This window comes from Phyllobates terribilis, unplaced genomic scaffold (assembly GCF_046119375.1).
Source record: "Phyllobates terribilis strain yellow unplaced genomic scaffold, ASM4611937v1 Scaffold_7__3_contigs__length_470593459, whole genome shotgun sequence".
Taxonomy (NCBI): domain Eukaryota; kingdom Metazoa; phylum Chordata; class Amphibia; order Anura; family Dendrobatidae; genus Phyllobates; species Phyllobates terribilis.
The window spans coordinates 301,379,562-301,404,588 of NW_027362767.1; the positions used below are offsets into that span (position 1 = coordinate 301,379,562).

The following is a 25,027-nucleotide window of genomic DNA, read 5'->3' on the forward strand; positions in this document are numbered from 1 at the left end:
TTGTAAGATGTACTAGCGATATAGACTTCCTTACTGAATTCAAGACTTTGTCTGCCAGCCAGGTTTATAAAGCCTTCAAGAATCCTTGCCAACAGCACTCTTTATAATACATGAGATCTTTAAACATCACTTCTTTACACCATCATATAAGAATGATAACTGAATCCCATAATATTTATAATATAGTCATAATTCTCTGGTAGCTGACGGATGAACAAACATTCGACTGGTGGCCATCATTCCTGAATTCCCGTTTTACATGCATGTTCAGTTCGACAGAGTATTCCTCTATTCTGAATGGGCAGAAGAGGAAAAGCCTCCAGCAAACCGCTATGATGGTGGCTTCTCTCTGGAGAGGAACTTGAATTCCAAATACCCGATCCTTCTCTCCGCAACATAATCTACAGAGAACTCTATGAATATTCGGTGACTCCAATGTTTAATAATCAGATGTGGCACATGAGCAAATGGTTCGTTAATACAGAATTAGATGAAGGACACCATTTTTACAGTCATCAGCAATTAGTAATATTACCAAACTAACAATGAGGAAAGAAAAAAATAACCCAAGTAGTAATGTTCTTCTTTATTAAGCAGCACAGACTGCAAATATCACATTCACCACACAAATAAAAAGTTCCTTTCAAGACCAGGTTACATCTGAGTGCCCATCAGTAACAATACAGTGCTTCACTTGTAAGTCTTCATGTGCCACAATCCATCGTTCAAATAGTGAATATTCTCTATGCCGATTCCTTTATTGACCTTCTCGCTGCAAGAACAAAAGGAATATTTACTTTGCATCATGCACATTACTCCATTTCCTGGAAAGAAAAGAGTCATGCAGAAAATCCTGTAGCTGGGTGCGTAAGAAGCACACACCCATTAAACAGTGAAGGGATGACCTATTCCAATTGTTGCACGAGAGTTGGGCCGGGGTCACACGGCCAACATTCACAGTCTGAGTACGGACCGCCTGCGAATCTCCAGATCTGAATTCAGCAGCCTCATAGGCAGAGGCGTACAGAGAAATGTAAAGTTACTAGGATGGTCCCCACTGAGGTCCTCATCTCTAAACCAGAGTAGAAAGCAGCTACGAAGTGTGTCTGGGAGACATGACACATCCATGCCCTACAGTGACCGCTCACTAATTTCAATGAACACTGTAATACCAGATTTCTAACTGAGGTGGCACTACATGGAGAATGAGCACAGGGTTCTTCCATAGCTTCCAGATGATTGCTAATGGTCCTAACAGGACACCCGGTAATCAGCGATCCTAACAAAAAGGAATAGTCCACGGCACATAACTACCAGCGTCAGGTCCAGTGCCCGTCGCTAGTGCCAAAGATCCAAGGCACCGGCCCCAAACTTCTGGCAGTGCGCCCCACATCTCCGGTGAATGCCACTTTGAACTGTTGCTGGCGCAAACATGACACCAATACTGTTGAATCCTATGCTAAAGTCAGGATTCAGCCATAGGCTCCCTACCCTACCACGTCTGCAGCCTACAAGACATCAGTTTCCTGGAGCAGGCGGCAAAAATCACACCACTGTATTGTGCCAATCTGATCTTGCATGAAGAGGATTCAGTGGCTGGGGACATTGGGGAATTAGATTAGGTGAGGGTAAGCTTTATTTTTTGAGGTGAATGCTGAATTCAGAGGGTATAATTTCCTGAAAGGGCTCTAATGGGTCCCTATCAGTGGAGGGGTCACTGGTGGGGGTTGCTATCAGTGGAGGGGTCGCTGGTGGGGGTTGCTATCAGTGGAGGGGTCGCTGGTGGGGGTTGCTATCAGTGGAGGGGTCGCTGGTGGGGTCGCTATCAGTGGAGGGGGTCGCTATCAGTGGAGGGGTCGCTGGTAGGGTCGCTATCAGTGGAGGGGTCACTAAAGGGGCATCATTTCTGGAGGGGCTGTCAGGAGCATTATTCTTTAAAGGGGAGCACTAATTGTGCATTACTACTAGAGGGGTCACAAATGGGGCATTATTACCTGAGCCACAGAATTGGGGTAGCAGCAAGCTTAGGAGTTTTAATAGGTTGGCAACAGCTGGAGATGATGCTTAAAATGTGAGGAGTATAATGTGTCTGTGTTACAAACACTGGAGAGAAAAGTCATTAAGAAGCCATCATGTAAGTTTGGGCCACATGGGAAAAAACAGGAAAGTGTGAATGACTCAAATCAGAAAAAAATGTCACTAGTCACCTTATACATGTGCTGTAATTACTTACACAGTTGCAGAACTGGTATTATTCACCATTATATAGTCATTTTATGGCCGGTTATATTCGCCTTTTTCACAGTATTCATATTAATCTATTAACAGTTTGGTTGTGCAATTCAGTTATTAAAGACTGAAAATAGAGGTGTTTAATAGTATTATCAGTTATGTTTGTCTTCCTACTGTGTGTCAGTGAATAAATAATACTTCAACATTGCAAAACACACTATGTAGCGATAAAGGTAGTGAGCATGGTATGGCAGTATTATTTCAGCCTAGTACAGTGGTAATATTGGTATCAATAGCCTTTGAATAGTGTTCTCTCAGAAGAGTATATAAGTGTTATCTAGTCTTGGTATCACAGTGTCAGCATTAACACACAGGGGGTGGACATAGCCCTTGAGGTTTGGGACCTTTGATCTTTTAAGAACTCAGCTGCCCAAAAGTCAGCACAATTTTTGCACAAAACTGTTGTGTGACAGCTTCACATTAGAAAGTTCACTTTTATCATACAAAATATAGGTTTAGCTAATACGTTTTTTTTTTAACTATTTTTATAGACAGAACCTGTACATGAGCAATCAGTCAAAAGTGCCCCAATAAGGGGGCATATAATGACATTTTGTAGTAAAGTAGTTCAGCTCCAAAATGTAGACATCACAAAATAGTATTAGCAAAACTTACATATCATCAGCAGACATCTTCATGACACCTACACACAGGGCGTGCTGTTTTCCCTCTGCCATTATTGCCTGTTGGCAAAAGTTAAGGACTCCAAAACAAAAGTTTGTGAAGATTCAGTCGATAAGATTTCTACATGGCGCCCAACGCGAAGAATGCTTCAGGCTCAAACACATCTTAAAACCGTATATAAATATAACAATGGTTGCAGTTCTTTCACTACCTAACTCATGTAAAGTCATGACCCCTATAACAATTGTATAGGAAACTAGTGGCAACAATAAGAATTTCTCGTGGACTGTCGAGAGACATGTCTGATATTGATCCCAGTGTTGTATCAAAATCGGCAGTGGAAAAAAAATAAATAAAAAATAAATCAGACAGCACTCAAAACACCATGGACTGCCAGTGAGGAGAAGGTAGGAAAACTATTTTTTTCTTATCTGAACTTGGACAATTCTGAACAAAATCACTGCTGAAACTAAAAACAGACCTCTGAGATAGTCCTTTGTCAAACATCACACATGATCCCTGTACAATTACATGTTTCAGTGGAGAAAAAATGCTATAAGTGATCATGTCATCCAGAGTAATGTAACTAAAACAGTAAATTGGGTTGTGTTGGGGAAGGGGAAGCAAAATTGCAAAAAATACTAAATTTTACGTACGTTTATCTATCAATTCTGCACCGATCCGTTTGAGACTTCCTTTTCTGGTGATGGAGACTAAACTTCCACATTTATTGTGGCAGGAATCTTGTGACGTGCTTCACTAAGAGTTGAGAGATAACCCAATTTAATCCCTTAAAGGGGTTGTCCGATCTAAGAAGAGAAGTCTGCAGAGGGCAATGTGCACACTGTCACAATTCCTATTTTCTCCGTGTCGACTAGTCTCATCTGGCTTCTCTCAATAGAAAAGAATTGAGAGAAGCTGGGTGGGTCTAGTCAGCATGAAACCGCAAATCACATACATCAGAACCCAAAAATAAATTTGAGGTAGAGCATGTGAAATGCATGTGTGTGCATTCACACTGTGGCCATATACAGTGGTGGCCAAAAGTATTGGCACCCCTGCAATTCGGTCAGATGATACTCAGTTTCTTCCTGAAAACGATTGCAATCACAAATTCTTTGGTATTATTCTCTTCATTTAATTTGCTTGCAAGGAAAAAACACAAAAGAGAATGAAGCAAAAATCAAATCATTGATCATTTCACACAAAACTCCAAAAATGGGCCAGACAAAAGTATTGGCACCCTCAGCCTAATACTTGGTTGCACAACCTTTAGCCAAAATAACTGCAAACAACCGCTTCCGGTAACCATCAATGAGTTTCTTACAATGCTCTGCTGGAATTGTAGACCATTCTTCTTTGGCAAACTGCTCCAGGTCCCTGATATATGAAGGGTGCCTTCTCCAAACTGCCATTGTGAGATCTCTCCACAGGTGTTCTATGGGATTCAGGTCTGGACTCATTGCTGGCCACCTTAGAAGTCTCCAGTGCTTTCTCTCAAACCATTTTATAGTGCTTTTGGAAGTGTGTTTTGGGTCATTGTCCTGCTGGAAGACCCATGACCTCTGAGGGAGACCCAGCTTTCTCACACTGGGCCCTACATTATGCTGCAAAATTTGTTGGTAGTCTTCAGACTTCATAATGCCATGCACACGGACAAGCAGTCCAGTGCCAGAGGCAGCAAAGCAACCCAAAACATCAGGGAACCTCCGCCATGTTTGACTGTAGGGACCGTGTGCTTTTCTTTGAATGCCTCTTTTTTTTTCCTGTACACTCTATGTTGATGCTTTTTTCCCAAAAAGCTCTACTTTTGTCTCATCTGACCAGAGAACATTCTTCCAAAACGTTTTAGGCTTTCTCAGGTAAGTTTTGGCAAACTCCAGCCTGGCTTTTTTATGTCTCGGGGTAAGAAGCGGGGTCTTCCTGGGTATCTTACCATACAGTCCCTTTTCATTCAGATGACGACAGATAGTACGGGTTGACACTGTTGTACCCTCGGACTGCAGGGCAGCATGAACTTGTTTGGATGTTAGTCGAGGTTCTTTATCCACCATCCGAACAATCTTGCGTTGAAATCTCTCGTCAATTTTTCTTTTCCGTCCACATCTAGGGAGGTTAGCCACAGTGCCATGGGCTTTACACTTCTTGATGACACTGCGCACGGAAGACACAGGAACATTCAGGTCTTTGGAGATGGACTTGTAGCCTTGAGATTGCTCATGCTTCCTCACAATTTTGTTTCTCAAGTCCTCAGACAGTTCTTTGGTCTTCTTTCTTTTCTCCATGCTCAATGTGGTACACACAAGGACACAGGACAGAGGTTGAGTCAACTTTAATCCATGTTAACTGGCTGCAAGTGTGATTTAGTTATTGCCAACACCTGTTAGGTGCCACAGGTAAGTTGCAGGTGCTGTTAATTACACGAATTAGAGAAGCATCACATGATTTTTCAAACAGTGCCAATACTTTTGTCCACCCCCTTTTTTAGGTTTGGTGTGGAATTGTATCCAATTTGGCTTTAGGACAATTCTTTTTGTGTTTTTTCATTGAGGACAAATTAAATGAAGATAATAAGACCAAAGAATTTGTGATTGCAATCATTTTCAGGAAGAAACTGAGTATTATCTGACAGAATTGCAGGGGTGCCAATACTTTTGGCCACCACTGTAACAAGCAGAACCTAAGATAAAAACAAAATGGGCAAATACCCTGCAGTAAGTAAACTTCTTCCACCATGACAAGGTGTACCCAATCATCAGGACGGTACCCGACTCTTGTAGTTCACCTATGTGTCAGCAGGCGTAACAATAGATAAGGGCAGAGAAGAACCTGGATCCCGACTGTTCAGAAACCTGCCCAAAGAAAGCTATATATACACAAAATGATGTAGTCGAGTGACCACCCACTCGCACGGGGTTTAAAGGGGAATCGTGACAGTGCACACATTGCGCGGAGTCAGAATTCGGAAGCCTGCAGTTACATAGAATGACAGCAGGTGTCTTCTTCACCTATACAATGCATTGCAATACTGTATTATTGTGTACGGTAAAAGGACTGGTCTCCTGTGAAGCCCTGCCATATGCTGGGCTTCACAGGAATAATACCAAATCAACAACCAAGAGAAAGAAAGTTATCTAATTATATTTATATCACATATGTATGTGTACACCCATGAAGTATATGAACACCAAGGTAATCAATAAAAAATATTTTTTATTTCTACATATATAAAAAAAACCCTGCATATTAGCAGAAAGATAAAATTATACAAAAAGGGAACAAGTTACACACAAGGAAATCACAGGGAAACACGTACAGGGTGTGGGTGTAATAGTCAGATGGTATAACCCCTAATGCAAGATAAATAAATTGTACATTGTGAGTACAGCAATAGAGTTGTAAAACAAGTATTATATGGTCATATATATCCAAGTGGATTTAAAAAACAAGTTATTGTGTATATATAAACACTCCAGCAACTACATCATAGTACCAATAAATAAGTAGGGAGGATTTTATCAAAGTATAAATGCCTTGCAGCTCCTGGGTATTTATACTTGGTAAAATCCCCCCTATCTATTTAGTTTATATTAGGGATTATACCATCTGACTATTAGACCCACATCCTCTACGTGTTTCCTTTTGTGTAATTTTACCCTTCTGCTAATATGCAGGTTTTTTTCCCCATCTATGTAGTAATAAAAATATTTTTTATTGATTACCTTGGTGTTCATTCAAATTTGTTGTTGTTCAGGAACAATACCACGGCAGACACGAAGGACTTCATGTGGCCCCAACTGCAAATGGCCACCCATCATCACATCATCTTGGGCTCTGAACTGATGGCAACAGTCTTGGATTCATGTTAAAAAAACCAGGGATGGAGAAAGTGGTCTCATTAAAAGAACTGGAAGAGAAAGTGGTTGGCACGTGATAGCATGGATGTAAATTGCATAGGAGCGATCACATGATGCCTGTCAGGACTGTGACCAAGCAGAGTCCTAACCGTGAATATAGTACACATTGTTAGGATTCACAATGTTACGCTCCATTACTGGTTTCCTAAATCGACTGGAAAACGCCCACTAATATTTGGCTTGAGGGGACCCAAAGGATCTAATGCCATAAATATAGCCACAAATGGCAGTATTATAAATGGCACATAGGAGGCCTGCTACAAGCAACAGTCCCATGATTTCAGTAGTCTATCACGTATGTGCTAACATTAAAGGAGTATCCGCAAAATCTCAATGTGATCGTATATAAATATATGATACAGGTGTACATTATTGTATTTGTGCCAATATAACCCATTTTTAAATCTGCCTCATTTTGCACATCTAATCTCTATTTCCCCTACAGTTGCCATTGGAGTCGTCCGGATGTAGTTTGTGTTCCTGGTCCATGGTCATGACCAGTGCAGTCTCTCCCAGCTGGCCTCCTGCCAACATAGCTCAGTTCTGGGACATGTCTAAATGGAACTTCTATTGTATGGAATGAAATCACAGAATGGGGCACTGCCTCCTTCAATACAATGCAGGATGGGGCTGTAAACAGAGGGGACTGAAAGATGATGCACTGCAGGATGGTCCACATACAGGGGGCTGAGAGAAGAGTTATGGGACTGCAGAATGGGCTGTATATAAAGGGGATAGAAAGGGGCACAGCCTCCTTCAATACAATGCAGAGCTCATACCAGAAAGGAACAGTGTGCGTGTGAGTGCTGGTAACTATGAGGAGCTGTACAGGATGGGGCTGTATACACAGAGGACTGAAAGGAGAGATGTACTGCAGGATTGTCCATATACAAGGGGCTGAGAGGAGAGATCTAGGACTGCAGAATGAGCTCTATATAGAGGGGACAGAAAAGAGATATACTATAGGATGGTCTGTATATAAAGGGGACAGGAAGGAAACATATACCGCAGGATGGGCTGCATACAGAGGGCTGAGAGAAAATATATACTGCAGTATGGGGATCTGAGTACAGGGGCTGAGATTAGAGCAGTTGTGTTTGCTGCCGAGATGTGAAGCTGCAGATGTCGATTGATGCTTATGACATAGGATTATCTTCTGACATATGCAGCAACAGAGCAGCATTTGCAGTTTGAAACCACTGCTTTGTCAGAAGCAGACAGCATGCACAACTCTGCATTTCCGTTGTCGAAAAGGGCAGGACAGCTGAGCTCTGCAAGAACCAGCTAATGATATAAAACCACACTGCAGCTGTAGTGATGTAAATGGCAGAAGATACAATTGGCCAGGCAGGGTAATGTCAAGAGCAAACAGTGCACAGAAGCACAAGGTGAACTCTGCACTTAGATCTGTTAAGATGATAACTCAAGAGTGGTTCTAGTCTACGCCAACATTTTGCAACATTCCAAAGATTTTATGCTGCTATTTTAGCTTAAACATTTTCACAAATCGGGGCCCAAGTCTTTTTCCTTTAATTTTTGGAGCAGAAACTGAGCTGAAAGTCTAAGTTTTTAAGGAGGATTTGGAGAGTTTCTACTCCGAAAACGCCTTAAAAAAAACTGTTTACATACTCTTTAAGAGTTTTAACCCCTTTCTGACATGGAGTGTAATAGTATGCCCCATGTCAGATCCCCCTGTTTGGTGCAAGCTCCGGCGCTGAGCCCGCACCTTTCCGGGCACATGTCAGCTGATCTATACAGCTGACATGTGCCCGCAACAGCCGCGGGTGGAATCGCGATCCACCCGTGGCTGTTAACTAGTTAAATTCCACTGTCAATCTCTGACAGCGGCATTTAACTCGCACTTCCGGGAAGAGCGTCATTGACCCTGACCATCGGCGACCCCGCAACATGATCGCAGGTCACCGATGAGTTGGCATGACACCCCTGTGGTTGTCATGTCCAGATTGCTATGAGCGCCACCCAGCGGTTGACGCTCATAGCAAGTGAGCAAATCTGCTACACACAGGCAGGCAATCTGATCATCGTCTGTGTGCAGCAGAGGGGGATCAGACAATTGTAGCTTCTAGTCTCCTATGGAGACTATTGAAGCAAGCAAAAAAAAAAAAAAAAAGGTTTTCAAAAATATAAAAAAAAAAATACAAAAGTTTAAATCACCCCCCTTTCGCCCCATTCAAAATAAAAAACACACACACACACACACACACACACACACACACTTGGTATCGCCACATTCAGAATAGCCCGATCAATATAAAAAAAATAATTAATCCGATCGGTAAACTGTGTAATGAGAAAAAATTGAAAACGCCAGAAATACGTTTTTTTGTCTCCGCAACATTGCAATAAAATGCAATAACAGGAGCTCAAAAGATCGGATCTACCCTAAAATAGTATCAATAAAAAAAGTCAGCTTGACGAGCAAAAAATAAGCCCTCACCCGGCCCCAGATCCCGAAAAATGGAGACACTAGGTGTCTCAGAAAATGGCGCCTTTTTTTTCTAGTAGACTTTTTTTTTTTTTCACCTCTTAAATAAAAAAAGAACCTATACATGTTTGATATCTATGAACAGGTCATCTTTAGCAGTCAGTGAACGTGGTAAAAAAAAAAAAAAAACACAACTGTGGAATTGCACTGTTTTTGCAATTTCACCGCACTTGGAATTTTTTGTTGACGTTTTCCAGTACACGATTTGGTAAAACCAGTGATGTCGTTCAAAAGTACAACTCATCCCGCAAAAAATAAGCCCTCACATGGCCATATTGACTGAAAAATAAAAAAGTTATGGCTCTGGGAAAAAGGGGAGCAAAAAACAAAAACGCAAAATGCTGTGGTCATGAAGGGTGTTAGGTGGCTAATGGTTGCATAGTTGATGGGTATGTGTCACAGAGATGGCTGTCCTCTGTGATGTAGCCCGGAGTGTTGCTCTAGTGCACGCATTCACTAAGAGGCTATTTGGTGCACCTGGGACCGGGTTACGGGTAGCTTGGAGAGTTGGGCGGGTCCAGCAACCCACATACCTCACCTCTGGGTGTGGTTAACAGCCTATAAAATGGAGGCCGTTGTTTGCACATGGGCTGTGTTTGGAGGGAGAAGGCCTCCTGTGTGTTGTTGTCTCCAGACTGAGCCGTGTACTGGATGTCTACCAGCCTGTGTGACCAGATAGATAGAATAAATAGAATAAATTCTCCAAAACTACTTAAAGGGTTATTCCCATAGTCTGATAATTTTTCACAAAGCACAGTAAATGCATACTAATGTGAATTTAAATACTGCGGCCCAACATAACGTTTATTATTGTACTTTTTTGTGTCTTTTTTCATCTCTACCTGCCCCTCTATGCTTCCAACTTTCTAAAGCAGAATGGGCAGCTCTATTAACTGCTAAAATAATAATAATAATAATTTTTATTTTTATAGCGCCAACATATTCCGCAGCACTTTACAATTTAAGGGGGGACTTATACAGACAATACAGAATGAGCATATCACATATCGAAAGGAGTGAAGGCCCTTGCCCTGCACACTTCCCAGCAGCACTTGCTCCTCTTCAGTGCTACAGACCCTTCCTGACTAGAACCACTCTTGAGTTATCATCTTAACCGATGATTTCACCTAGTGCGAAAATTTTTAAACTTTTGGCATTTTCAAGAGTTTCTCCCAGCTCTGCCAAAATTGGCGAAGCAAAGGTGCGGCGGCGGGTGGTGCCACAGTTAGTTCAATTCATGACTAACTGTGGTGTTCCCCATGCTAGAATTCTCACTCCAGTACGCTACAGGTTCATAAAGTGGTGGGCACCTCTTAATGAATCAGAAAAGTCTACCTCCACCACGTCCCGCAGCAAGACCGGCAAGAAAATCACCAGTCTTGATGAGTGGAGGCTTCAGTGTGCACATCTATAACACTTGTAAATAAGTAACAACGCTGACATCTGCAAGTCTGTCACTACTTTACACTGGGTGATGACAGGGTCCCCTCTAACTACACTGATTACTGACAATGCACCTCGTCCTGCCAAAGTGTTCTCCTAGGTCAGGGATGTTAAATTCAAACACAGAGAGGGCTAAAATTAAAAAAAAAAAACCTGGAGAAAGTCGCGGGCCAACTTTGATATCTATTAACAGCCTCACCATGCAGTCCAGTGGGCCCCAAAACAGCCCTCCATGCAGTCCAGTGGGCCCCAAAACAGCCCTCCATGCAGTCCAGTGGGCCCCAAAACAGCCCTCCATGCAGTCCAGTGGGCCCCAAAACAGCCCTCCATGCAGTCCAGTGGGCCCCAAAACAGCCCTCCATGCAGTCTAGTGTGGGGGGGGGGGGGGTGTCGGTGCCAGCGTCGCGGGCCAAATATAATCCCCTGCGGGCCAGATTTAGCCAGCGGCCAGAGTTTGACATGTGTCTTCTAGGTAAAGGATACAACCACCTTGTCCGAGGCTGCCGGGTACAGCTTCGCTCCAGGTGACGTTAAACCAGGGCACATGATATTAGCTCCACTCAGGACGAATTTTATTGCTCCTTTATCAACTTGCTGGTGCGGAAGGATGAAAGGATCTAGAAAAAGAAAAACACAAAAGCCAAACCATATCTACCAGGGGTTCTCTATTTAAGTGCACTACAAATAGTGCCCCTTTGAGGCATGTCTGCAGCCCCAGATTTACCACCCATTTATGTAGCCCATAGAAGAGACAATTTGCCCTTTATCTAACAATATTTTTCACAAGTGAGATGCAACAAAGAGAGGACGATTGTGCCCTTTAAATATTATTTCTATGCTGTGGAATTTTGCATATGTATGTTCTAGTGAAATGACAATATAATTTTGCATCTGAGATGTTTAATCAGTAAAAACTAAGAATAAAATAGGGGAAAGTCTCACACCTTTATGAATACATTGCTGGAACACTTTTTAGCAAAGATTTTCAACTTTTAGGATTGCAACATTACTGTTGTCTACGGCTGACTACACATACAATATGGACCAAGAAAGGGTTACGTTTGCATGTTCCCAATCAGATGATCGCCTATTCCAGACTACACCCTGAAAAACTTTATGATTCAGACACCTCCAGGAATCCAGTAACAATTTAACCATTTAAAGGACACCGTGATTTTTTTTTTTTTCGATTTCTGAAGTCATATCACCGTTTTTTATCCAGTTGTCAATGCAGCCATACGAGGGCTATTGATATCATTTTCGGATGAATACAACTTATGTGTTGTTACATTTCACTAACTTTCTGGAAGGAGTTTAAAAAGAAATAAAACTTTTCCCAACCCCGTGCGGCATTAATAATTCATAGCCTTATAATGCAATTCAATCTGATTATGACAATGCCAAGTTTATATAATTAAAACACAAAAATTACACCTTCAAAAAATTATTTGTTTGTTCCTCAGTATTTTAAGAGATGTAGCACTTTTTTTTTTATCTCTAAAAATATTAAAGCAGTTGTGTGAAGGCTTGTTCATTGTGGGACCAGCTGTAATTTTTAATATCACTATGGGGAATATATGATTTTTGATCACTTTTTATTAAATTTTTTGGGAGAACAAAAAAAAAACAATTCTGTAATTGTTTTTTATTTTAATTTTTACAGCTTTCACCATGTAACATAATTAACACGTTAACATTCACGAGATTAGTATGATGATACCCAATTTATATTTAATTATTAATCTATTTTTTATGCATTAATACTTTTACAGTATAAAATAACATTTTGGGGAACATAAAACTATTTGTTCTCTTCTTATTCTGTTTGTGGATGAAGAATGCACAAAAACAGCAATTTTGCCATTGGTTTTCACTATTATTTTATCGCGTAGGATAAAAATTGTGATCTCTGTACAGTTTGAGTCACTGGTGACATTTAGTTTTAAATTAAGCATATTTCCATGTAAAAAAAAAAGTGATTTGATTCTTTTTAGGTATTTTTATTCATACTTATTCGTTAGTCCCACAAAAGGGACTTGAAGCTACTTTATTTGATCACTCATGCAATACACTGCACTTCTCCAAGAATGTATTGCGGAGAGCTGATGGGGTGACAGAGGGAGCTCTCTCCCTGTCTAACTCTTTACATGACATAGTTGCGGTTGACCTTAGGGTGGTGTAAGGAATTAAGGCTGTATGAAACTTTGTTTAATACAAGTGGAATTGTCTTAATTTTCAGGTCTTTTTTAGGGGTTCATATGAATTACTACATCATTTATAGGAAATTTTTACTGCTGGAAATGTGGAAAAAAATGACTTTTTTTTAGACATGTGAATACCTAATATGTGCTTTTTGCTATGCAGTACACTTTGTTTATTTAATAGTTTAAAAAAAACTTTTGGGGCATAATTTTTTTTTTTTTTTTTAATTGCTCAGTTTTTCCCTTTTTAGTGAGGCATCCATTTGAGCCCCAGTTACCGGACATACATCTCCCCCCATTGTGCCTCAAGTCATTGGGTGAGCTGTTCTAGATCTATAAGGGCTCGGCATCTCTACTATGCTAGGTATACACCCGGAAATATGTGATTGGCAAATTATAACCAATGCTTCTATTCACCACTTGGAACTTATTTGACGCCAAGTAATGTGAAACAGAGAAACCAGACGCAGTGAGTGATAAACTCCGTCTGTGTTTTCACCTTGGTCCATGGCCGTCTCTGTGGGTGATGGAATAGGATGATTTAAAAGAAAAAAAAATGTTATTAAAAGCCATCTCATCCTTCTTCGTACCCTTAATTTTTCCTCCCCCTTCCCATCTACAAGTATGTCATCAGAGCATTTCTCAGAGTTAACAGTGGGCTCATTAATTGTCAAAGGCTTACAGCTGAGAAACTATCCATCCGATTAAATCTGGTCTATAAAAAGAGGATGGACGCACCCTTTTTAGAAGAAACCCACTTCTGTCAAAAAAACATACAATTTCGTTTTAAGGTCTCTCCTCTTCCTCTCCTTTTTTTTTTTCCTTCTTTTTCCGCTTCCTAGTCCACATTTTTATATTTCGTGTGATTTAGAATTTATTTAGCCACTTTGTCAATTAATCTTATATATGTAATATTTTAATCAATATGGAGGACACTGAGTAGAGAAAATTTTAAAAAATAGTACTTTATTCAATAATATTAAAATATTGCATATTTAATTACATACAAACATAAGTAATGAAGTCAAGCAGCATTGAAACCCAATATATGGGCTAGTACGGGCCCGTCGGATATCAGTTAAATGCAGCTGTTATATGTTCTATAATAGAGGGGAGTAGAGTAAAGAAAGACTATTGAGGACAAAGATTCTCCTTACATATCCATCATAGATCTAAAGTGTCCAGTTAACCTCTTCTGAACCCATAGGGATACAGAAGTATTCATGGTCCAACATATATATCCCCATATAGTGTGCAGCATATACAGTTATATGAAAAAGTTTGGGTACCCTTATTAATCTTAAGCTTAATGTTTTATAAAAATTGGTGTTTTTGCAACAGCTATTTCAGTTTGATATATGTAATAACTGTTGGACACAGTAATGTTTCTGCCTTGAAATGAGGTTTATTGTACTAACAGAAAATGTGCAATCTGCATTCAAACAAAATTTGACAGGTGCATAAGTATGGGCACCTCACCAGAAAAGTGACATTAATATTTAGTAGATCCTCCTTCTGCAAAAATAACAGCCTCTAGTCGCTTCCTGTAGCTTTTAATGATTTCCTGGATCCTGGATGAAGGTATTTTTGACCATTCCTCTTTACAAAACAATTCCAGTTCAGTTAAGTTTGATGGTCGCAGAGCATGGACCGCCCTCTTCAAATGATCCCACAGATGTTCAATGATATTCAGGTCTGGGGACTGGGATGGCCATTCCAGAACATTGTAATTGTTCCTCTGCATGAATGCCTGAGTAGATTTGGAGCGGTGTTTTGGATCATTGTCTGGCTGAAAGATCCATCCCCTGCGTAACTTCAACTTTATCACTGATTCTTGAACATTATTTTCAAGAATCTGCTGATACTGAGTGGAATCCATGCGTCCCTCAACTTTAACAAGATTCCCGGTGCCGGCATTGGCCACACAGCCCCAAAGCATGATGGAACCTCCACCAAATTTTACTGTGGATAGCAAGTGTTTTTCTTGGAATGGTGTGTTTTTTTGCCACCATGCATAACGCCTTTTTGTATGACCAAACAACTCAATCTTGGTTCATCAGTCCACAGGACCTTCTTCCAAAAAGAAATTGGCTTCTCCAAATGTGCTTTTGCATACCTCAGCCGTCTCTGTTTGCGGCGTGCTTGCAGAAACGGCTTCTTTCGCATCACTCTCCCATACAGCTTCTCCTTGTGCAAAGTGTATAGTTGACCGATGCACAGTGACACCATCTGCAGCAAGTTGATGCTGCAGCTCTCTGGAGGTGGTCTGAGGATTGTCCTTGACTGATCTCACCATTCTTCTTCTCTGCCTTTCTGATGTTTTTCTTGGCCTGCCACTTCTGGCCTTAACAAGAACTGTCCCTGTGTTCTTCCATTTCCTTACTATGTTCCTCACAGTGGAAACTGACAGGTTAAATCTCTGAGACAGCTTTTTGTATCCTTCCCCTGAACAACTATGTTGAATAATCTTTGTTTTCAGATCATTTGACAGTTGTTTTGAGGAGCCCATGATGCCACTCTTCAGAGGAGATTCAAACAGGAGAACAACTTGCAAGTGGCCACTTTAAGTAGCTTTTCTCATGATTACATACACCTGGCTATGAATTTCAAAGCTCAATGAGGTTACAAAACCAAAAAAAGTGCTTTAGTAAGTCAGTAAAAAGTAGGTAGGAGTATTTAAAACAAGAAAATGATAAGGGTGCCCATACTTATGCACCTGTCAAATTTTGTTTGAATGCAGATTGCACATTTTCTGTTAGTACAATAAACCTCATTTCAAGGCAGAAACATTACTGTGTCCAACAGTTATTACATATATCAAACTGAAATAGCTGTTGCAAAAACACCAATTTTTATAAAACATTAAGCTTAAGATTAATAGGGGTGCCCAAACTTTTTCATATAACTGTATTTACTACTACTTGAGTAGCAAACTCCCAACTGTAGGTTTTACATTCTTCCCCTAACACAAGTTAGGGTATGTATAATGCCACAAATAAATGATAAACCAGTGATTAGATCTAAAAGTTATTTGCCATTGTAAGGGGCTGGTAATGGACCCTCTGCCCAGACCCCGAACGTGCGCTTTTGCGCCTGTGCTTCCTCAGGGGGCGTTGCCAGAATGTATTTTTGGTTTCCTTAAGTTTGCTAGGATCTTCCGATCAGGTCATCTGAATGGTCCAATGAAATTACAGCACTCTAGGTGCGTGCGTGTTCCCACCCCGCAGTCGCAACCGTCCAACCACCCGTCACCGCCTGCCACAGTCACGTGGCGCAGCCGGTGCCAGACTGCAACCACGCAAGTGCGGCAGGACATCGCAGATAGGGGGCAGGGCGCAGCGAGTGATAGCCGAGAGGACGCATGTGCACCACTTTGTAGCAGACTGTTCTAATGTTAAGTTGCTATATACTCTTGTATCATACAATCTCTCCTATAACAGATGTGTAAGGACTTGCTACTTCTGGTTGGAAGAAATAAATAAGGTGCAGATATGCTAGAATAAGAGGCCAACTGTATATGGGGAACAGTATCATTATACATGTCAAATACAATTACCACTTGACAACATCAATATAAATATACAGTGCAATTGTGCTAAAATAGAGAGCCAATTATATGTGATACGCTTCATGGGTATACATGCCAAGTAAGTTCAAATATGATGGTTCTAAAGTGACAAGTGCATAATGTCATTTATGTTGTATCATTGTACATTTTACACTACATTACATTCATGATGCAAATAATAAAGATCAAAAGACATAATTAGATACATTATACAATTAATCTCCTGCAGTTGCGGCTATATCCGCCATGTTGTATTCTTATTTATTTTAGCCCAGGGCAAATGCATCATGGAATATCCAGGTATACGGAGCTTCCCACATCCTTATATATGGTAAATATTGCTATGAGGGATCTTGAATAAAGAATACATGTAGTTAGAAAAGATGCAATGAATAAATTAAAAACAATTTAAAAAGCAACTAACCAAAAAATGTTAAGACCAATGTGTAATTAAAAGGATGCGCTATGGGAATGGATCAAGACACCAAGGTATTACAAATACGAGGAAAATCCCTGGGACGCATTCAGGCCATGTGGTACTATTGTTCCCAAAATGGTGATCCACCGGCATTCCTTTAGTGCCAAAAGGCGTTTAATGTCTCCTCCCCAAATGCCACACTGTATATGTTCAATGCCCTTGACCATAAAACATTTAGGGTTGCATTGATGAAATTTTTTATACACTGTGTTCCAAATTATTATGCAAATAATGTTTGCTCAGATTTTCCCAAATTACCTGGGAGTCACTTTAATTTAGGGGGTGACTCCAAATCTAGGCCTCCATTGGTTAATAAATTTGATTTCCATTGATGATTTTTGTGTGGTTTTGTTGTCAGCACATTCAACTTCGTACAGAACAAAGTATTCAATGAGAATATTTCATTCATTCAGATCTAGGATGTGGTATTTGAGTGTTCCCTTTATTTTTTTGAGCAGTGTATATTGGCTTAACATCACACCAACTAAAAACGCGTACACGTGAACATGTACGGGACATAATTTCGGCTGAAACAACAACAGACCCTACACAACTAAAAACAATACCCCGACACTATAAAAAATTTCATCAATGCAACCCTAAATGTTTTATGGTCAGGGGCATTGAACATATACAGTGTGGCATTGGGGGGAGGAGACATTAAATGCCTTTTGGCACTAAAGGAATGCCGGTGGATCACCATTTTGGGAACAATAGTACCACATGGCCTGAATGCGTCCCAGGGATTTTCCTCGTATTTGTAATACCTTGGTGTCTTGATCCATTCCCATAGCGCATCCTTTTAATTACACATTGGTCTTAACATTTTTTGGTTAGTTGCTTTTTACATTGTTTTTAATTTATTCATTGCATCTTTTCTAACTACATGTATTCTTTATACAAGATCCCTCATAGCAATATTTACCGTATATAAGGATGTGGGAAGCTCCGTATACCTGGGTATTCCATGATGCATTTACCCTGGGCTAAAATAAGTAAGAATACAACATGGCGGATATAGCCGCAACTGCAGGAGATTAATTGTATAATGTATCTAATTATGTCTTTTGATCTTTATTATTTGCATCATGAATGTAATGTAGTGTAAAATGTACAATGATACAACATAAATGACATTATGCCCTTGTCACTTTAGAACCATCATATTTGAACTTACTTGGCATGTATACCCATGAAGCGTATCACATATAATTGGCTCTCTATTTTAGCACAATTGCACTTTATATTTATATTGATGTTGTCAAGTGGTAATTGTATTTGACATGTATAATGATACTGTTCCCCATATACAGTTGGCCTCTTATTCTAGCATATCTGCACCTTATTTATTTCTTCCAACCAGAAGTAGCAAGTCCTTACACATCTGTTATAGGAGAGATTGTATGATACAAGAGTATATAGCAACTTACCATTAGAACAGTCTGCTACAAAGTGGTGCGCATGCGTCCTCTCGGCTGTCACTCGCTGCGCCCTGCCCCCTATCTGCGATGTCCTGCCGCACTTGCGTGGTTGCAGTCTGGCGCCGGCTGCGCCACGTGACTGTGGCAGGCTGTGATGGGTGGTTGGACGGCTGCGACTGCGGGGTGGGAACACGCACGTGCCGAGTGCTGTAATTTCATTGGACCATTCAGATGACATGATCGGAAGATCCTAGCAAACTTAAGGAAACCAAAAATTTATCCTGGCAAGGCCCCCTGAGGAAGCACAGGCGCGAAAGCGCACGTTCGGGGTCTGGGCAGAGGGTCCATTACCAGCCCCTTACAATGGTAAATAACTTTTTGATCTAATCACTGGTTTATCATTTATTTGTGGCATTATACATACCCTAACTTGTGTTAGGGGAAGAATGTAAAACCTACAGTTGGGAGTTTGCTACTCAAGTAGTAGTAAATATATGCTGCACACTATATGGGGATATATATGTTGGACCATGAATACTTCTGTATCCCTATGGGTTCAGAAGAGGTTAACTGGACACTTTAGATCTATGATAGATATGTAAGGAGAATCTTTGTCCTCAATAGTCTTTATCTTTACTCTACTCCCCTCTATTATAGAACATATAACAGCTGCATTTAACTGATATCCGACGGGCCCGTACTAGCCCATATATTGGGTTTCAATACCGCTTGACTTCATTACTTATGTTTGTATGTAATTAAATATGCAATGTTTTAATATTATTGAATAAAGTACTATTTTTTTAATTTTCTCAACTCAGTGTCCTCCATATTGATTAAATGCTTATATAGAGTTTCTTTCTTGTTGAAATACAAGGCACAGGCCTTTAGACTATTAACTAGGGATGAATTTCTGGAACCCATATTATATATGTAATTTTTTGTTCAGTTCTTTAAAGTGTATTCTCAATCCGTATGTATCCATATATGTATAATACATTTTATCATTTTACAAAGATTGGAAGTTCTGTTTTTTCCCTTCCCCTATATTGTAAAAAAAAAACGTTAAGAAAGATTATTTAAACGAAACACACACAATTTCTAACTACTAATATAGCCCCTTGCCTGACTCTAAACCCAGAGGCTCCTGTATACTTCTATCACGCTTGGTCCCTTGGGTGTTCTCCAAGCCTCGCACTGACGCAGAGGGACGTTTGCTAATGGTCAAGGGTCTCATTGCATCCATGAAGGTCACTTTTGCCTCCATGTACCTACCCAGCTCAGGTCAGGATAAAGCGCTTTATACTTATATACACCAACTAGTGGCTTTTGCAGAAGGTACCGGTATATTAATCCTAGGGGGGGCTTTAGCTCTCGATCCTGCAATGGATAATTCTAAAGGAGTGTCTTCCCTTTCACGTCCCACACAAAGGCAATTTCTAGCATGCTTGCAGGGCCATCAGCTGATTGATACATGGCGCCATCTTCACCCGGCAAACAGGGATTTCTCCTTCCATTCTAACTCTCATGATGTTCATACAAGAAGTGATTATTTTTTACTAAAAGCCATCTCATAACTGTGTTTTGCAAGGTAATTCGCCATTTTCTGAAAAGTAACTTTACGGTGTCAGGTAAAGGCCGAGCCCAGAGAAGCGGATGGTAAAACCTTACATTTGTGAAGCAGCCTCAGTGTTGGATAAAATGGACCTTCCCTTTGTCTGAAGAACAGCAGCTCACCGTTTACAGTTAATATTTCAATGTGTTCATGGCTGGAAATAAAGAGACAATTGTCATGTGAAGGGGAATCAGGCATAAAAAACCCCAAAAAACTACTATTTATTCGGCAGCCATACTGGTGATCTGTAGGTAAATAGTGTGTGGCGGTGTAACTAGCACTGACTATGAGGTTCTATCCTCACTACAGTCAGCTCCGCGGCAGTGATCGGTCAGCACCCACTACACAGTGATCACTCACTCCCCCAGCTCCTTCACTGACATCTTGCTCCGCAGTGTGCGTGCACAGTGATGACTGGTAGTGGCTCCATAATTCCATTTTTAGAGCCCCATCACTATAACAAGTTGCATTACAAGCAGGTTTCTATATACACCAATTACCTAAATTGTATCATTTACATATAGGAGCAGTTTAATTACAGGTAAGAACCATGGAGAAATTAAACTCCGTATCACCACTATTTTTACGTCAAAAGAAAGACACAACCCGGCCGTATTCTGTCAGTGGAGGAAGAGCAGAGGAGGTGATGGACTTGATAATGGACAGTATGGCGGCCTCTTTTACATCAGCAGACACAGAATAGAGCTACGGTATTGTACTGCTATACAGTCACCATTATAGAAACAGCAGGATTCCCTGCTGACATTGTCTCCAGCACTGATCGACCAGACAGTAACAGGCAGTGATGTCTCTATTAACATCAATGCAACAGCCCATAACTGTTCACATTCTCGGTCAAACCTCCATTATCTCTGCTCGGCTAAGACTCTGTTCACCCTTCTAATAGATTCTCTGCTCAGAGTCCAGGTCATGAGTTGCATCAGATTTCGCTGGAAGAATTAAATGCCGTAAAGCAGTAGTTTTCCCACAAAAACACCATGATGAACCCAAAATCAGTAACAAGGAACCACAGTGTTTCAGTGGTTAGCACTGTTACTCTGCAGTGCTGGGGTCCTGGATTAAAATCCCACCAAGGACAACATCTGAAAGGAGTTTGTATGGGTTTCCTCCGGGATCTCCGGTTTCCTCCCACATTACTGATAAGGACTGTAGATTGGGAGCCCCAATGGAGAGTGATGATGATGTTTGTAAAACGCTGAAGAATATGATAGAGCTACATCAGTGAGTAAAAGTTATAAAAAAAATAAAATATAGCCCCTCTCCATCAGTGATATACATTGCGTCACAGATATCTTACTGTTGTTTCAAAACGAAGCACAAGGTGTGAACATAGTCTTAGCTTACTTGGTAGCAGCGATGATGTTCTATACTTGACGCACGACTGTGCAAGCAAATCACTGACTTTACAAGCAGATATATACGTATAAATCGTAGCGAGATCGGATCACAGTGCACCGACGGGCCGCGGCTCTCCCGACCCGAGCGTGACAGCTGGATAAAAAGTCCATGCTCGGGTCGGGAGAGCAGCCGGCCAGTCCGTACACTGCGTTCCGATCTCACTCCGATTTACATGGCCGTCTGACTCTGGCCTACTATTGAGGTCCTGATAGTTTCAAGGTGGAAATCAATCGGGATGGATCTGTCATCATAACTCCATATTTGTTATTATTAATTAATGCAGAAAAAGGTGATCGGAAATCGGGCACTGGGTACATTACTCACCAGCGGACTATTTTCACAGGGTCTTTTTTTGGCATTATCTGATTAAGCCATTGGTCGATCCCAGGGAACTGGTCATTCAGTTGATTTTTTATGCCTTTTATTACCGATGTCTTTAATTGAATACAATTGGATACATTTTCTTTTTCATCAAATCTGCAAGAAAAAAATAGAAATGTTATTTGGGAAGTGGTATTGGTCAGCACCTCAAGTTTAAAGGGGTCAGCAAAAAACTCAGTGTGACCTTATGGATCCTAGTCATGTTACTTCCTCTCGATGTGAACCTAGAAATATTCTGAGTGAATGTAAAAACTCTGTTCTGTGTACAGTATGGACGCTCCCTAAGGCTGTGTGCCCACGTAGCGTTTTTCAAGCGTTTTTGATGCGGAATTTCCGCAGCGGAAACGCTTGTAAAACGCTTGGTAACCCGCACCCCATGGTCCCCAATGGGATTCCGCAAGTTCTATGCACATGCTGCGGATTTTTCCGCAGCGTTTATGCTGCGTTCAAAAATCCGCAGCATGTCAATTAATTTTGCGTTTCCGCAAGCAGAATTGCCATAGTCCAATGCATAAAAAACGCAAGGCAATTCCGCATGTGGAAAACGCGTGATAAACGTGCGAAAAACGCGCGATAAACGCGTGCGGAATTCCGCATGCGTTTTTCCGGGAGAGGACTTGCATTTATGCAGCAGAAATTTTCTGCTTCATAAATGCAACGTGGGCACATAGCCTTACTATTACTCCTATCTTCACAGTTTGTTTCATACTTCGCATTAGAGGAGTTCTCCTGCTTAATCAGTCAACAAGTTTTTGCTACCCGACCTGAGAGCAGCAACCCTGATTCCAACGATGTATCACTTACTGGGCTGCTTGCTGCAGTTTTGATAAAATCAGTTTTCTCTGCAGCAGATATATCTAGCAGTTCTCTGAATGCAGAGCTCTGTATAACCCCACCCACACCACTGATTGGCAGCTGTGTACTCTGTGCATAGGCAGAAAGCTGCCAATCAGTGATGGGGGCAGGGTTATACAGAACTCATGAATAGGGAGGACTACATGTCTGCAGGATTACTAGTCTTTTAGTGATAATCTCCTGCTGATAAATCAGTTTTATCAAAAGTACAGCAATCAGCTTAGTAAGTGACATCGCTTGAATCAGGGTCTTGGCCCCTTCACCATGCGGTAGAAAAGCCTGGTGATAGATTCCCTTTAATGTAAACAGAATTTTCCACCATATACAGGGTAGTAACTTCCATGTATATGGTAGAAAAAAAACTAAGATTGCAAAAACTAAGTAATCCCTATACAGGTTTCTGGGCCAGGGTGCGACCAGCCAAAGCCCTCCATCAGTCTTCAGAGCAGTGGGCTCATTTAGTTGTATCATCAGGACAACATGGTGGACTGAGGTCAGTGGGTCACTGTGCATCCAGTCCTGGCAGCCCAGAACAAGCCAGAATCCTTCACACTTTGAAAGGGCTCTCAACCTTACAGTACAAGAATTATTTTATTTCAATACATGTTTCTGGGACTAAAAATCATTTTTGAAATTTGGTTTTCATTGAAAACGTTGCATTGTTTGCCTTTTACAGGCTCACTAGTTCCATAGACACATTCGGTGCCGATATGGTCAGAAAGCAGCTGAAAAAGACCGATAAGAGTTACAGACTCTCACTGGCCTGTTAGGACGAGCTCACTGACAGATTCTCAGTTAGCCCATTTGGCAGCAAGCGATAGTATGAAGAGAAATGGGTGCAGAGACCCCCACGATCAATAACACAGGGACAGAGGGCTCGGCTTAGTGCTAAGCTCCTGTAATTGTCAACTCCACTATCTGGGGGCTGTCAGTGAGGAGACACCTGGAGGCCAGAAACCAATAAGCACCTGATACTGCTGGCTGGTTACAATGTAGGAAATCCCCTGAGCCAAATACACAGCTCGCACGCCACAATGCACAGGGCACACACACGTCCGCCTCCCGTCACCACACGCACGGCCGGGGGTCATGTCCCACCTCTGTGCCCGCTGCCAGCACCCTCAGACTCACTTTTTAAACATGCTGATGCCTTCAAGGGCCCGATGGCTAATGGGAATGTTGGGGGTGAAAGGTGAGAGGATTACATCCGGGGTACAGAACACAGCGGCCCGCAGACCACGCCGGCTCCGGATAACACTCTCACCTCGCAACTACAAAGCCTGGCGGAAGTGACGACACAGGGCGGAAAAGGAGTGCTAGACTAGAGTCATCGAGAGCAGAGCGCACTGTTGCTATGGCGACGTTATGCCTATGTGGCTGCTAGTTCTGCTGTGATACAAAACGTGCACTGTGCTGGCAGACCAGCAGATGGCAGTATCTCAAAGGAAAGTCATACACTGACTGGCTGCAGTGTGCGAACCTGAGCTCTAACCTGGTGTACCGGTGTGATCGGTAGATCCAGCCTGGGGGTCATACACAAGATTAAAGGGCTTCTCCGTTTATTATTGATGATAATTTACAGATGGGGGGTGTTAAACCGCTGGGACCAACACTGACCGGGAGATTGAACCTTTATTCCCAATGGGGCACATTTTTCCATTGTACAAAATGGCACAGCAGGTTCTGTCGCTCCATTCATTCTCTATGGGGCTACCAGAGAAAGCCAAGTGCAGCGCTCAGGACCCTTAGGGCTCATTCACACACCAGTCATTTTTCTCGTACAATCAGAGTTTTTGATCAGAGTTTGGTCAGAACGTCGGGTTTTGTCATCAGTTGATGTTGACTGTTTCTCAAGCTTCTCTTATCAAACATTCGAGTGCGGACCCACAGACTTGCATTGACGCGTTTGATCTGAGACGCTGATGAAAATTGGTCACGTCTGCGCCTTTATGCAGGCAACTCTGTCCACAAGAACATTCGGACACAAGAACGGCCCTATAGACTCCACTGGATCTGTTCTGTGGATAGAGCTTGTCTGTGGAAACCAGCCGGCCTCAGAGTAGCGCGATGTGCTGCAGGACATGCTGCGGGCGCTGTTTCTAATCTCCCCTTATACACCTCAAAATTGAAAACAGTGATGCGTCCCCGAATATGATCTGCCTGGTAAAAACTGGTTACGGTCTGCGGTCATCAGTCTTTCCAAGGCTCACAAGGATATTCGTGAAGGGTATTGTTTGCATTTTTTAGCAGACCAAGTGGCCGGCAAAGGGCAAGTCATTTTATTTTTTGAACAAGAGAAGAGATAGT

At 41.5% G+C, this 25,027-nt stretch overlaps 1 protein-coding gene across 1 annotated transcript; it reads right to left on the bottom strand.

Annotated features, from left to right (window-relative positions):
• Window positions 1–571: 571 nt before the first annotated feature.
• On the bottom strand, window positions 572–24,037 carry MCTS1 (MCTS1 re-initiation and release factor). The gene is made up of 6 exons (XM_073641071.1): window positions 23,852–24,037; window positions 21,809–21,961; window positions 20,122–20,219; window positions 11,266–11,399; window positions 2,908–2,975; window positions 572–772 (listed from the first exon to the last, which is right to left on the bottom strand). The coding sequence occupies exons 1-6, from the start codon at window positions 23,860–23,862 to the stop codon at window positions 691–693; spliced, it is 546 nt and encodes a 181-aa protein (XP_073497172.1). The 5' UTR covers window positions 23,863–24,037; the 3' UTR covers window positions 572–690.
• Window positions 24,038–25,027: the final 990 nt, after the last annotated feature.